Source organism: Etheostoma cragini, chromosome 1, assembly GCF_013103735.1.
Source record: "Etheostoma cragini isolate CJK2018 chromosome 1, CSU_Ecrag_1.0, whole genome shotgun sequence".
Classification (NCBI taxonomy): Eukaryota; Metazoa; Chordata; class Actinopteri; order Perciformes; family Percidae; genus Etheostoma; species Etheostoma cragini.
The window spans coordinates 20,760,963-20,776,347 of NC_048407.1; the positions used below are offsets into that span (position 1 = coordinate 20,760,963).

The window sequence follows — 15,385 nt, forward strand, 5'->3', positions numbered from 1 at the left end:
ATCCTCTAACAAATGCTCAAAGTCAGCCATGATCACCAGTGTTGTTTTCTACTAGCTAGCTATTCACATTGGTTTTGTTGACGGAGGTAACTGTGTTTTTCTGTGTTGCGCTAATCACTCCACTCCTGAGAATACAGTTCCCAGTTTGTATGCGGTTAGAAGATGGCCGTGTCTCCTGTGACTTGTCATTTGTACACCACATGACTATACAAATCACAACCTTTACATAGGAACATGTTGGCGTTATTTTGTCACTTATTGGGAGCGGTAGGCTAGCTGGAACCAGTTACCTGCAGGATCTTTGCTAGGCTAAGCTAATTCTGGGTGCATCAGACAGAGTTACAGCACGCGCGGAGATGAAAAGGGTATGTATCGACTTATCTAACTCTGGGGGATACGGTCGGCGTGTTCCTTTAAGAGTAGTGATAATGGAACATGGTATGCTAGTAGTCTGCTGCCTCACTATCACTATAGTGGGTACAATAGTGATAAACTATTGCTCTGCCATGAGAATACCTCCGTATATCACAATTTAGGAACTGAGGTTCAGTAATATTTAGCAAATTTTAGCTGCAAATACAATGTGATTGTGAGGGGTTGTTTATGGCATATTAAATTAACCTAAAGTCATCAATATTATTACCGTCACTTCAATAGTTTGCCTCACCTACACAACCTGTTATTTCCAAATTCTCTGTGGGTTTATCTGAGCGTTCTAGCACAGCGATATTCATTTTGTGTGAGTCAAAATATGAGAATTGGCAGTAATTGAAGAATATCTGCGTGTGAGAAAAGGCCATATGGGCTAAATGCTTTTGAGTTTATTTTTATCTCATTAAAATGTAAATAATAAAGTGATGAGGTGTAAACGGTTTCCTTTTTAAAACGTCCCGATGACTTTGGTAATGAGGCTGGTATTATCCTTTTGGGTTTAATGACACTTGGCTAATGATAATTTGCTGTAGTTTTCTTGTTCTAATATCTGTTATCACAGTCTGGCATATGGTGTCATTTACCGTGGCAACACTAAAGACCACTCACAGCGCGACGGTCGGCTTCTCCTTACACTCTTGCGAAACGTAAAGGTAGTTGGGCAGTTGTTGCGCCATGCTCTGTGGTTTTCACGCTGACGTTAAAGGATCTGGGTGGCTGAGCACCCGTGAGGTCACATGTGTCTGTACTTAAATGTCAGTGTGTGTCTGGAAATCAAACGGAGGTTTGGAAACGTTCACGCTCTATTTACCTGTTGCATCAAAGGACAGAGGACAAAGTTGAGTGAGTTATGCCACCAGATTTCCTTTTTCCTTTTCTTGTTAGCTTATTTTCCTTTTTTATATACTGTATTTTAAAAATGTGATTAATGTAAATCTAATACATTCTTTTGTCACAATATACTAGAAAATATTGGCTTAAATAGCTGTGAAGCACTAAGCATATGATAAAAAAGTAAACATGTAATTGATGTAGGGTGTGAGTACTTGCCACTTAATTTATGCTGATTTGGATGTCTTTAAATAGGCTTAATTAAACCTGAAGGGAGAATTAAAAAGAGGTGGTGGAGGCGTTCTACTTTGAGAGAATCTTACGACACCTAACTTGTTCTGCTTGGTTTAATATACATGGTGCTTGTTTTATATTTAGTAGTATGTGTTGTTCAGTTAGCTCTTATCCAGATATTTATGAAATGAACATCTACTGTTGAAATGCCTGGCATGGATTAGCAGCTTGTCGTGCATTCGTACAGCCAGGCTGACCTGTAGGCTAGCTGATTGCTAATAATACAACTACGTAGAGCTTCGCAGTGCATTGAACCTATTTCAAGCCTTTAGAAATGTACACTACTTGTTACTAGCGGTTAAAATGATCAAGTCTTTTCAGCAGTTTTAAATTGCCTTTTTCACTGTACACCCCCTAACAGTTTTATCAGTTTGACACATTTACTGCAGAGGGTACGAGGGTTTTAAATATTAATTTAAATTGCCACTGACCAAACAGGGCTTCTTTTATAATAGAAATTGGAGGGTTGTTTGATAATAAATTATAAATGCCACTGAGAGGGGATCTACAGTAGCTGTATTTGTTTTAGAATGGAAGAAGTAATCAAGGGATCATAATATCAAGGGATCCTTGTAATTTCTGAGTAGCCAGCCAGATGGAAACATTCAGTTACATTTTATTTATAGTATCAACTCATAGCGAGTTATCTCAAGACACATTACAGATAGAATAGGTCTGGACCGTACTCTATAAGTTACAAGGACCCAACAATTCTAGTAATTCCCCCAAGAGCAAAGCATTTTATGCGACAGTGGCGAGGAAGATACCTCGGGCAGACCCATGCTCTTGTTCGGTGGTGTCTGACCGTGCTGGTTGGGATTGACATCAGCCACCAAAGAGATTTTTACACTAGCAAGGTTAATTCTTCTGTTAAGGCCATTCATAACAAATTAATGAATGATATATACAGAAATTATATACTTTTTTTTTAAGTATAGTTGAATTGGTGGATATATTTTGATGTTATGTAAATGTACACAGAAGAATAGCCCTACTCCAACAAATGAAACCTGTATATGAAGTTGCATTTATAGGAAAAATCCCTTTAAATATTTAATTAAATGAAACTAAATTGCCTATACATGTTACGTTAACATTTAAGAATGTACAAAAAAGTGGCCTTTAGGTAAATGTATACAGCTCATAATTAAACTGTACAAATGTCTATTAGAAAAGGGTTGAATTTATTTGTCTATGTATTGGAGCCTAAGTGATTAGACAGTTAAAAATATCTGCAAAATGAACAATTAGGTGTAAATGATTATTGTCCCAACTACCTTGACATGGGTCATTCTTGCTTCTCAATAAACTGATCAGGGTAAATTTGAGGAGCTTGTTTGTTCATGTGGAGTCTGGGATAATGGCACAGTGAGTTCAATTTGGTTACTTTGTTCATGGATGGCAAACACAGGAGCGCGATTGGTTTATAGAAGGCTGTCACACCTGCAAAAATATGAGAAAACCCTGTCCCACGGTAGACTTGAATCAGGAGAACTGTGACTGTATACAGTGGGAAACACAGAATAGGAGCACTGTTTTTAGTGCTGTCCAGTCAATTTGGTGGTTACAATAGAGTTAGCACTTTAGCTAACGATCTCAACGGACTGAAGGCGCCGCTGACCCTTCTGGCTCAGAACAACAGTTAAAAGGCAAAAGCCAACCGCTCTGTCTGGTTTAGCTATATCATATGATATATTGCTTTGTCTTATTTATAAGATCATGCTTAAGATGTTTGTTTCTTATTGCTTTAGTGATAGACTGTGAATCTGCAGCGTACTAAAAAGAAATACCCAAGTACTACTGTAGTCCAACATCTCTCTTTCACTTTTAAGTGTGTATGTTCTCTCCTTGGCCTCAGCCATTCAGCGCCTGCCTGAGACATTTAAACTCCATCCTCGAGTGGCTACTTCCCCTCAAAGTGAGACCAACTCTGCAGTGATCCCTCAGCATCCAGGCTGTAGTCTAGGTTTTCCAACCACACTCATTCACCTCTGCTGGCAACCTAGTACACCTAACCATTTTCCTTTTTTGGTTAGCTTCATCTGCAGTATCTACCGTATCCTCCCACAGGATTTTAAACTCCAGATCTTGCTGCTGTGGGTCTGACCACAACATCAGGGCTGGCCTTAATGTCCTGCTCCCTGCTTCCTGTGGGATTATCAAATGCCTGTACTTAGCTGGGCTGTAGTACGCCTAATCCAAATGGCTGTTGGGGGGTGGCTGTTCTTTCTCATGGACAAAACCAATTCATATATTATTTAATGTGTTTACTCTTCATTTCGACACATCGCCATTTAGGTTGGACCTCAAAGTGTTCTTTGTTTGGCCTCATGTGAATAGTTTCCCCGTGGATCTTGTCACGTCCAGGGTGTGCAGTCTTCTTCTTTGTTACAGTTTTATGGATCACAAGGAATGACTCGCCACTGTAAACCTTCACCAGTCTTTATAAACTTTAAAGAAGTGTAAACCTGCATTATTTTCTTCTTTTTTTTTTCTCTTTCTGTCAGGTGAGCTGTGACTACCCCCTTCCTTGTCTCTCCGTACACCTGAATGTACTGTGGGCAGCCCTGGCCCTTTGGAGAGGCGCTGTGCTCAGAGACTGTGCTGCACTAAAAGAACCCATGGCTTCTGGCACTCCGTGTCCCTCTGTAGGCCGCAGGCTCAGGCTGCTGGAGTTGCTACTCGGGCCTCTGTTGGTCTTGCTGGTTTCTGGGCTGAGACCAGCACTGGGTCAGAAGGTCTACACCAACACATGGGCTGTCCACATACCTGGAGGTCCGGAGGAAGCTGATCAAATTGCCAGTAAACATGGGTTCATAAATCAAGGACATGTAAGTAATAAGATGCCCTTTTGGCTCTTAATTTGTTTCTCCCCTTGCATTTCCAATGGTAAAATGTTTAGATATCATGAGAAAGTCAAAGATCTGGAGCACTTAAATGAGCACAACAGCAGCCATGGAAAATGAAACGAAATACATTTTGACTATGCAAATATAGGACGCATCAGCCTCCTGAGAGTTTGCATAAAAGGAGGTTAGCTTGCTGCTATTATGCGCGCAGGTTCCCTTCACTGTGTATAATATGACTTGTTCGTTTCTGTATTACATCCCATCAATATTCAGATGTGCTCATTAATGATTATAATGAGTTAGGTATGATTCTTTATTATTATGGTTTATTTCATTTTATTTCCGGTTTCCTGTTGGCTCCGCTGTCAGAGAGCATCATCGTGTTTCCTGTTGTTTTTCACTTTAATCCAAAGACAGAACACTAAAGTCTTTTAAAAGTATTAATAGTTCTTGATCTTATTTCTCTGAAATGTCAGTTACAGTGAAAACCAATATTTAGCCTGTTGTGTGACTGTGGTGTGTGATTTGATCACAAGGTACTAAACACCTCGTCACTGTTTCATTATCTTTTACAGCTCATTGTTTTGTGACAGTGGTGTTGCAAGGAGCAGGAAGCTTTGTACCAATGCACTGATACATAACACTGATCAAACATACAACAATAGATGTTTTTTCCAGTCCTGGTTGCTTGCTTGTTTGTGAACCGGTTATGACAATATTCTGTAGCAGAGATCTTCAACAAGGGGTCCGGGACCCCTGAGGGTCCTCAGATTCACTTCAGAGGGGGCCTGCAAATTATTGTCAATTTTTTTTTGAAATATTTGTTTCTAAAATTAAAATTGCTTAACATAATACCAGCATATTATTAGCGAATATGAATAAGGTTGCCACACACAGACACAGTTATTTCTAAAGATCAACTAGACCACATGTTTGTGAAACATTAAAAGATGATTTATAAAATCATTTTAAATTTCAATAGTTTAGTATCATATGCAAGAAAAATATGCTTAAAGGTGTTAGGCTGCCCCACATGTTATTGTAGGCCCAGTTTAATATGGAACTTCATTTTATACAATGGCTTAATACAATGTTGAAAAACCTTTTGCATTCCTCTTTTTGTCGGTGCTTGAAAAAAAAAACGTGAAAGTATAAAGCCATAGTCCACAATCTTGACTTTGTCTAAATTTGGGAACAGATCTGAAGATTACTGAAACCTACAAAGGCTAGACAAATGGCTAATAATTGGTGATTTTCACCAACACATACATTGCTTTGGTTTTAAGTGAATAGTGTACAAAACACTGAATGGTAGTAAGATTAGAACTGTGTCCCCATTTCATGTAAATAACAAGTGTTTCTGCATGAGAATGGGTGAAAACCGCATTTATCTGACATTTTCTTGCTAATTAATGCTGAAATTTGTGTGTAAGAGCTGAAAAGAAACAAATGAAAATTCCAGATTTCTGTAGTTAGAGAAGTGGACAACAGAGACTGTAATGGAAACTCAGCCAAGAGAGCGTTTGAGGTGATTTAACTTTGGAGGAGTAAGGTGAACTTTAGTTGAGCATCTTCCATCTTGAGGAAAGTTTAGATTATTCAGATCTTATTATGGCTGTCGCTTTTCAGGCACAGTAGGTGTGGGCAATGAAAAATTCCCTGTGTTCCACTAACGTATACTGTAACTCTTTTATCACTTCCTGTTTGACTTAAGCGCAAACTAATCAGCCAACATTCTCACGTCCTCTCTGGATTTTAGTAAGACTTGTTAAATTGTCTTGAGCAAGACTACGGGAGTTGTTTTAATCTTTGTTTGCCATGAGTCTTCTTGTCTTGTGTACTATTGTTCAACAGTCACTTATCTTGATAGAAAGGGCTTTTTTGGCTTTTTCCTAGCACATTTTTGGAAATCTGTTTTAATGTTGGATGTACCTATTTTGTACAAACCAAAACCTTGAGGCTGTAATGTTGATGTTAATTTTAATACTGCACAATATGCCTGTTAAACTTTCAGTTACTGCACTAAATGAGGTTTATATTCAAAGTATAATATAGGAATGTGAGGATAGTTTTCTGATAGACAACAAATAGTGGCCCTCTATGCACATGTTTAATTCCATAGTCTCAGCATGCTTTTAGGGAACCACGTTCTGCATTGCACCATATTTTCTTACTCGTCATGACCATAAATGTTATTTGTGCTCTGAATCACAGCTTGCAGACTAATGAGTAATCCTACCCACTTAAATCCTTCAACTATGTATTGCCTGTGGACAGCGGGGACTCCAGACAAAGCAGTTACACCCATTTATTTGCAAAACTGCATCCTGGAGAGGCTAGGGCTGTGGTTTCGCAGGTCTCAGCAACTTGCTTAAAACTGTTTTATAGTATTTTGAGAGAGGGAAAATGAACTGTTGTGTCTGACAAGAGCTAACTTGACAAGCTAGTCTTGACATGGCAGTTAAGAATGTAAAATGGCAGAGCAAGGGCCTGTATCACGATGCAGCCTTAGTAAAGTTGGCTCAATAAATGCTGAGTAAAGCAGTGAGCTCTCTCAAATGTGAAACATTGACACAAGTTAATACAGATGTTTTTACTCAAAGGAGTTATTCTTCTTATTAAACCTGCTTCATAAGTTAGATCCCTGTCCTGGCCTTCATTTTTGTTAAAAATAATCCCAGTTACTCTATGCCCGACCACAACACCAGAGAGCCTGACCTTACCCAGTATGTGTTCTGTAAATATAACCAGAGAAACCATCTTGTGCTGCTAAATCATCCAATCATTACGGATGTCCTATTGTGTGTGTGTGTGTGTGTGTGTGTGTTAGGCTGCTGGGGCCGAATTTAAAAAGTCAGTTTAAAAGATCAAACAGAAATTCATGAGACAGAAACCTATTTATTGCTAGAGAGAAGAAAATCTTTGTGCATGAAAAAGGTTCCTGTAGTGTTGAAATATTGTTGAAGGAATAAAGATACTGGATAACATTTGTTAGTTTGGAGCTGCAACAATTAGTGTTTTCATTTATTATTTGATTGACAGAAGACTAATAGGCAAAATCTTTCATATTTTGGATTCATAAAAAAATCGTTTGTTGGTTTTTGTTTGAGGGTTTTTGTTTGAGGGTTTTTCTTCTTCTACAATTAAGAAATGAACCTCTTTCGATTTTGAACCGTTGGCGACACAAAATAAGACATTTGAAGACCTCACCTTGGGCTTTAGGAAACGCCATGAGCATTTTTCACAATTTTCTGACAATTCTAGATTAAAAAGTTGTTTAAAGAACAAAATTTGGACAGATTTAGCAATAATGACAATAATAATTGGTGCAACACGGATTACGTGTTGAATGCTTTGGACACTGGCTTCAGGAGGATTTGTGTTGGACAAATATAGCATAAAAACTGGCAACATGACATTGCCACGATAAATCCTCAAAACAGTTGCATATGTTAAGCCCTCAGCACGTTATTGATGTATTCTCTCTGCTCATTAACTTTGAAAGGTGAGGTATAATCACAAGTGTGACCAAAATATAGATGCTCCAACGTTCTGCATCGCCCCGACTGCATTCCAGAACCTAACTGCTCATTGATTAAAATCAAGCCATTACTTTAGAGCTGGGAACAAACAAATCTGTAAAGGCTTTTTGTTTTCTGCCTATACGTTAGGAATGAGAGTAGCTTTGTGAGCTATGTGTGCAAGGCATGGTGAGTGTAAGCTCTGTGTCTGACTCTACTGCTGTGTGCAGGTGTTGAAATTAGGTAGGGGAGCTTGAGAGGAGGATCAAAGACTCCAGCTGGGGAGGTTTTACAGCTCCGGTGATGCTTGTTTTTATTACAATACAATATACCACTCACACAATGGCATCCATACGCCCTACACCCTAAACATCGTCAGATTTTATAAATCTCCATAGTAACACATGCAGCATGTTGTTATGATGGCGTATACACATTTATGTACTCCCGTTACACTCGACCGTATGTTGTTCATTATTTTGCTTATTGTTGAAATAATATACATTTTCTTAATGTAACATAACATCTTCAAGGATTTTCACTGCTGAATTCATTTTACTGCTATGTGACATCTCCTTATCTCCTTAAATGATACATTTGAGCTGCAACTAATGATTAATTTCATTATAGTTTGTTTGTTTTAGAAAATGCCGGACAAACAGTGTTAAGGCTTTTCAGAGTCAACAACCACAATCCAAACCCACTAAGTGCCAAGTTAACTCATTAGCTTTATTACTTTAAGTATACTTGCTCTTCTGTATTTAAAGGGGATGTTGGAGGGATGTGTCATTTGGTTTTTGTAATTAAATGTTACATTGATGGCTGGGTGGGTTTAAAACGGTCTACTCTCATTAAGGAATATTGATATGAATGTAGATGGAACGACCCGGGCTAGCTGTTTTGTTTCTTTTAAAGTAAAAGGTTGCCTTGACCAAGTGGTGTGCTAATGGCTACACTTCTCACTTTGACTCCACTTCAACATTATAGGGCCATTTTAGAACAAGGGAAATAATTAAAACCAAGGTAAACTAATAAAATGAAGAAACAGCTGACTCACACTGTGGTAAATGGGTATTAACTGCCAGCTTGCATCTCGGATGGTTATTTTGCATTTTAAAGACCTTTTCTTGCCCACATCATCAGCCTTGCAGTGCATTTTTTTTTTCAGGGCAAATCACATTTTTGTGCTAAGTCTGGTTCAATCGCACCTCCATTACGCCGGTATTTAATTAAATGGTGAAATGGGATTCAAGGCACTGCTATTAGTAGTATAAGTAATTTGTTTAGTACTGACATAAGTTAAACAAATGTTAAGAATCCTTATAGTGCAATCTGGGAAATGGATCAGACGGCCACAAGATCAAAGGCCAAATAAAAATATATATATCAATTGTGTTCATTGTACAACAAAAGCAGCCCTTTTTTATCTGATCTGCTGAGCTCGACTGTTGGTTAAGCTGCTAGTTAGATTATATAAATATATATATATATATATAGATAATTTGTTTTTAGGTCAGTCATGTGATTTGAAACCTTGTCCCTCTCTGGCATCAGGCTTTCACCATCTCGTCCATCTTGAATGCAGCTCCTGACGGAGCTCAGGTTCTCAATATTTAACTTCCTCTTTGCAATGTTGCAGGAATACTTTTTTGCCCTATTTTGTGTTGAGCAATTTCCAGCCTTTTGGATGACTTTGCCTTCATGTTGTTTAACAATAACCAGTCACATTATCGTCATTGATCAACAAGTTGCACAATCACAAATATAACAACATTGTTGTAACTTGAGATTCAGTTTGAGTTTTTAACATGAAAAATGTAAGTCTACCTGCACAGAGCTTGTGTCATGAGGAAGTGTTATATAAGGAGTGTCAGTGACACCAATTCTAAGAAAGTATTTTTGTTTCCTGCTCCCTCCTCTTTTTGGAATGTCAAACAGGTTACTGTTGTTCGAGTCATGACAATACAAACATTCTGTAAAATGTACATGATACTATTTTTAGAGGATGCAATGTGAATCTCAAATTTTTCTTTAAAAGCTGTCTTTGATTATTCATAAACAGAAGTGGAATACAAAATGATAAATCATTTTAGTCCTCTATTCCTACACTCTCACTTAAGTAGTAAAATGCACTTCTCAGAAGCTGACACTTCCCTTCTTGTGAGCCGTGGTTTGTGTCACCGGGGGTAGATAAAACCGTCTGTGTTCGTATTTCGAGGTCAACTTCCTTCATAGCTCCTTCTGCTGGTCCACCCCAGGGCTTTGCATGTAAGGGAGGATTGTGTTAGGCATACTGTGCCCTCACTGTGCTCAGTGGCACCAACTTGGCCTATTTCTGCTATCAAATGTGCTGATTTCTTGCCCTCCAGCCTGAAGTGGTTAGACCATTTTTTATGAAAATGATTAATATTCTGTTTAGCACAAGATTAAAGAAGGAGCAGAAGAGATGGATACTATCTGGATATTATCTGTAATTTTGATGAAGTACATGAAATGACACTCCTATCTGTAACTCATGACACAGCACTGCACTTAAAGGAAGCCACTGTAAGAACTTCCACTTAAATCTATCCCTCAACAAAAAGGAAAGTAATTCAATAGAAGATACGGAAGGAGGGATGAACTAATCTCTTCCTTCCACAGTCGGTTGAGTTTTCCTTAGACTTTTTATAGGCTACTTCAAATGATCGCTCCTTCCCCATAGAGCCTGGCAACTTCAGATATTGCAAAAACTTTTATCAAATGCCGTATTATCGATGGGATGTGACATCATTTGCATGTGACCTTTAGTGCTTTTAGATCATATTTACCCAATTTTAGAGAAACAATCTCAGTAAAGTTAATCAAGTGGCAGATTCATTATTTATTTCACTTGGTTACCAAAGTCAGTAATTGCCTTCTCTATAGAATTTTTAAAGGGGAACTACGCAGTTAATTTTAAATTTTTTTAGCTTAAATTACATTAACTGAACAGCTTCAGAGTCATTGGAATGGTTATATGACGTTTTTCGAGTTGAATGGTCGTCTCGCTCCCCCCTAGCGCCAGTGAGCAGAAACCACCCTTGCAACTTTCACCCGGCGAGTCGCTGGACTCTGCGTCAAACTGTCACACAATGTAACATATTGCTTCCCGGCACTGCACACATTCAGGAACTGGCTAACAAGGTAGCGATGGAGTTTTTCCGAGTTTTCCACACTATTGTCACGGCTGAGCCGGCAAAAATGAAGCAGAAAGCTTGAAGGGCATTGTCGGAGGAACAGAAGAAGAAAAGGCAGATTGACCGAGCGAGGAGTCAGACAAAAGTAAACAACGGAGCTGTCAAATATCTATTCCGAAGCTGTAAGGGGAGCTCTATAGAGAAACCTGCGAAACCATTGCTAAGTTAAACATTCATTGCAAAGTACAACCAGAGTGAATTGAAAAACACCAGCAATGAGAGTCTGAAGGTACGGAGTCCATAATTGGAGAAGAGAAGCAATTAAACTGTGAGGAAATAAGAGTTTTGAAGAAATTAGCTGGAAAATCTTCTCACGGGATATGATTGGCCCAGAGATGATGGGAGAAGAAGCTGCCTGCTGAACGCTGAAATGAGCTGGTCTGCATGATTTGTACAATCCCACACAGGTGGTTCCTCTTATTTGTGCTGCATTTGCCACCAAGTCATCTGCCAGAATGAGACTCACTAACACCTTTTTTTTATAAAGCCTTTTCAGGATCTGTTTGGTTCTCCACATAACTTTAGCTCACTAACATGATGCTAGCGCGTGTTTCCTCCCACTTTGTAGCAAAGTGTGAAAATTTACTTTGGAAAATGTCACAAAAACTCTGACTTAGTTTTGTTTTTACAGTAGCTGCACTGAGATGAATAATGTTTCCTCCACGAAAATGCAGCCGTGTCAGGAAATATACGCCCATATGAAAAATGGAAATAGCCTTTCAGAAATAAATTAATATTGTGAAGGTTATTGCTAATTGATGTCAGCTCATTTTTGCAAGATGTTATGCCCTGAAGGTGATTTAAAAAAGATTTTTATGTAAACACAAAAGGAGACGTGTCCATTTAATATATCTGGAGAGGTGTTGGCCAGATAATTTAAAGTAAGTCTTTGGACAAACATCACTAAATCTTTTTAAATTATGAATGCCTTTTCATCTCTACACAAAACAACACCCCATAGCGAGCACAAGAACATTTTTGCAATATTAATATATGTATTGCTGATTCTGACCTCATTTAATCATTTTTGATGAATAGTCTAGTATATATGTCACACAAACTTGGATGAAAACCAGTTATTTTAAATCGCATCACTGTTCATGATATGTTACACCCTTAAATCCCGAGGGCCTTTCCAGGGTCCTTGAGTCAAACACACAGCTCAAACACACCAGCTATATAGATTGTCATCTCTAAATATTTTATTATATCTAAGCAGGTTTTGTAGGCTGCTTTACTTGTGCAATATCTTCATAAATTTTTAATGTACCACTCTGTGTACTGTGGCTCTGGCCTACTTTAGCCAATGAGAGCTGATGGCTCTAACGAAGTGTGCAGTTCTATAGAGCCAGTGTAGCATGTCCCTTTAGAGTTGGTGCCTCTTTGAAGTGCAGTAACGATAACACCGCCAACATAGTTCACAGCGCAGTTGGATGTGGGCCCTTGTTTGGTGTTGACCCATTAGGAGGCTAGGCTTTTCATCCAGAGAGAGAGAGAGAGATCGTTTCTCATCTTGGTTTGGTTGATCAGCAGCAGAGTGGTGCATCTCTGCAGCGTTTTGGGTCCGACTGCCTTTGGTCCTTGTGTTGCTGTCAATGAGAAAGCCTCCCTTTATTCCATGCTCTGGCCTCTCTCTCACTAAGCAGCTCCAGATCTCACTTTATCTTAGTGCAAGCTGCTCTTCTTTAAAGTTAATGAACTGCAGAGATTGACTTGTCCTGTTTGCTCTGCTGGAGACTGCTGTGTTGATAGAAAGGAGTTTGGAGCTTATATACACCAAATCATATCCTTAATGTAAGTGATATATTAAAAATCATTTTTTGATCATCTAAAATATAAGTATAATCTGAATTGTTACACTTTATGGATAGTAAAACTTTCACATTAATTTATCTTTCATTTATTTTTTGGAACATAATATTTAACACATTGCAATATCTACATCAGTTGTTAATGTAGTGGCATTTTTAGAAACATTTGCTCACTGTGGCATTCCACCAACCTCTTTGTTTCTGAAGCAGTTCATAGATTGCTAACAATCTCTAGAGAGCAAGATGTTTTGTTTGTGTGACATGCTCTGCTCAAATTAATCTAGATTGAGATAATGGAACTGGTAATGAAAGACATGTATGCCACATTTCACAAGATGAGTGTAAGAATATGACTCAGTAGCTGCAAGCTTGGTAATAACACAAAATAATAAAGACTGAGAAATAAGTACTGAGCAGTGAACTTTACTCTGTCGTCATCCATCAGTCCCATCTTCACGGAGTCATGAAACCCTATAGAATCATGCCTACGCACTTCTTACCGCTGAAAAACTAGTTGAGCAAAGAGAATTGTTTGGTTTATTAACTTTCTTTAACTGTGTGATTTTTGTACCTAGAAGGTGTTATGTCAGAATGTGTAGAAAAAAGCTACCCATCTGGTCTTAATTATGTCCAAGTGTGACGTTTTTTTTCAATCTCCCTTGTATCCCTGAACCATCCAGATGTGCTGATATAAGGCATTTCTGACCACTCCTTTTAGGTATTTAATTAAGCAACCTTTGCTGGCTTTTGTAGTCTTTAGAGCTGTAGAATATATTCTGTTTCACACCCAAAAGTTAGCAAAACAGTATCTGATGCAAATACCCTGAAACACTGGAGATTTGTTCATTTGTTCCATTTGTCAGTACTTCTATTACAACTCAACCACAGATAACAGGTTGTTACCCTGTATTTTTTTTTATCTTTTTGGATTAGCTTATAAATCAAAAGGCCACTGCATCAGGTCAAACCAATAATTACTATTTTGTGAAATAACTGCCCTCACAGTGATAGCACTATAGGGCTAAAATCCCGAGAAGACAAAAGCAGTGCATGAATCAGTGTTTCTGGAGACATATCCTGAGAGGGTGACATAAATGTCTGGCTTCTCCTTACAAATAAATTACCCTGAAGACAAAGATGGAAGACAATAACAAACTGGTAAGCAAGTCGCCACCCCCAGCCTCGGGCAAAAGAGTGAACACCAATATTGCTAGGGGTCCTGGGAACTGCACCAGCAAAGGCCCAGCAGCAGTCAGTCATTACTCTGCTCTCCCACAGAGGAGCTATGGGGGCTGGGATGAAGCAGAAGCACATACAGGTCACAGGGACTGTAACAAGGGCCAGATGTGCGAGGGGACATAAGAATACATGGACATGCACCGTTCTCTGGCTTTCAAATATGAGCATGCTCACACACACACACACACACACACACACACACACACACACACACACACACACACACACACACACACACACACACACACACAGGGTTGAGGTATTTGAAGCATGTCTGCACTAAAATGGAAAGAACTTATTTTTCTTCCGTTCATATGTGATAAAAGTAGTTGGAATAATGGCAGCAGGTTTTTGGTCATCACTTTTTTGCTCCATTTTGTTGATTGTTAAAGAAAAACTGGGAACAAAAAGTCTTCACATAAATACGTAAAACAACATCTAGTGCGTAAACTATGCATGTATCATAGAATCAACAATTCATAAATAAGCAAACACATAACTAGCAGGTTAATCGTTAGTATAGTAATTTGCCACAAATCAAAAGTATCTCAGATGGGCAATGTAGGCTTTATTCCATGATTTAATATTTCAGTAACCGCATGCCTTCTTCAGAATTTTAAAATACCACTTCTAATTTACTACCTAAAGACTGTGATATGCAGTATACCCACTTAGAAAGCTACAGGGTTTCCAAATGGCCACTACATTTTTTTTTTTGACTAGTCATCTGTGTTTTTCTTCTCCACATGGGCTCTAGAAATGTATTTCCACAGAAAATTGGTGCATACAAGTGTATCTTAATCCTTGACTAGGATGCCATAGAGGCTAAGACACTGAAACTAAAATAAGGTTCAACTTTTTAAAGTAACGTCCTCAACTTGAATATAAATCTGGATGGGAAAATGAACACATCACTTTAAGGAAAGGAAGCCAACTCATGGGGCTGTTGCATGCAATTTCACTTAACCATCTGCAATGGCAACGAGATGAGACTGTGGCTGTGTGGGGAGCTCCCAGGTGTCCATGTGTTATTGTTGCTCAAAAAAAAAATCCGGGATGTTTGCCAAATGAATTTAAACAGGATTTATATAGGTACTTCATGGTTTCTCATTAATTTTGATAATATTCCTTAGTTCAGTTGCTGAACAGAGAAAGTTAAATTGTTAAGTTGCTGGCAGCTGTGTTTGACG

At 38.5% G+C, this 15,385-nt stretch overlaps 1 protein-coding gene across 4 annotated transcripts in view; it reads left to right on the plus strand.

Annotated features, from left to right (window-relative positions):
* furina (furin (paired basic amino acid cleaving enzyme) a) overlaps nt 1-15,385 on the plus strand; it is a 70,906-nt gene that overhangs the window by 2,870 nt on the left and 52,651 nt on the right. For 3 of the 4 annotated variants that reach the window (XM_034879038.1, XM_034879031.1, XM_034879056.1), the window contains exon 2: nt 4,065-4,388. In XM_034879038.1, coding sequence (XP_034734929.1) covers nt 4,179-4,388 — 210 coding nt within the window. In that variant the 5' untranslated portion in view covers nt 4,065-4,178. Of the gene's footprint in view, nt 1-1,151; nt 1,276-4,064; nt 4,389-15,385 lie in introns of those variants that run through there. The other variant, XM_034879048.1, reaches the window with a different exon arrangement.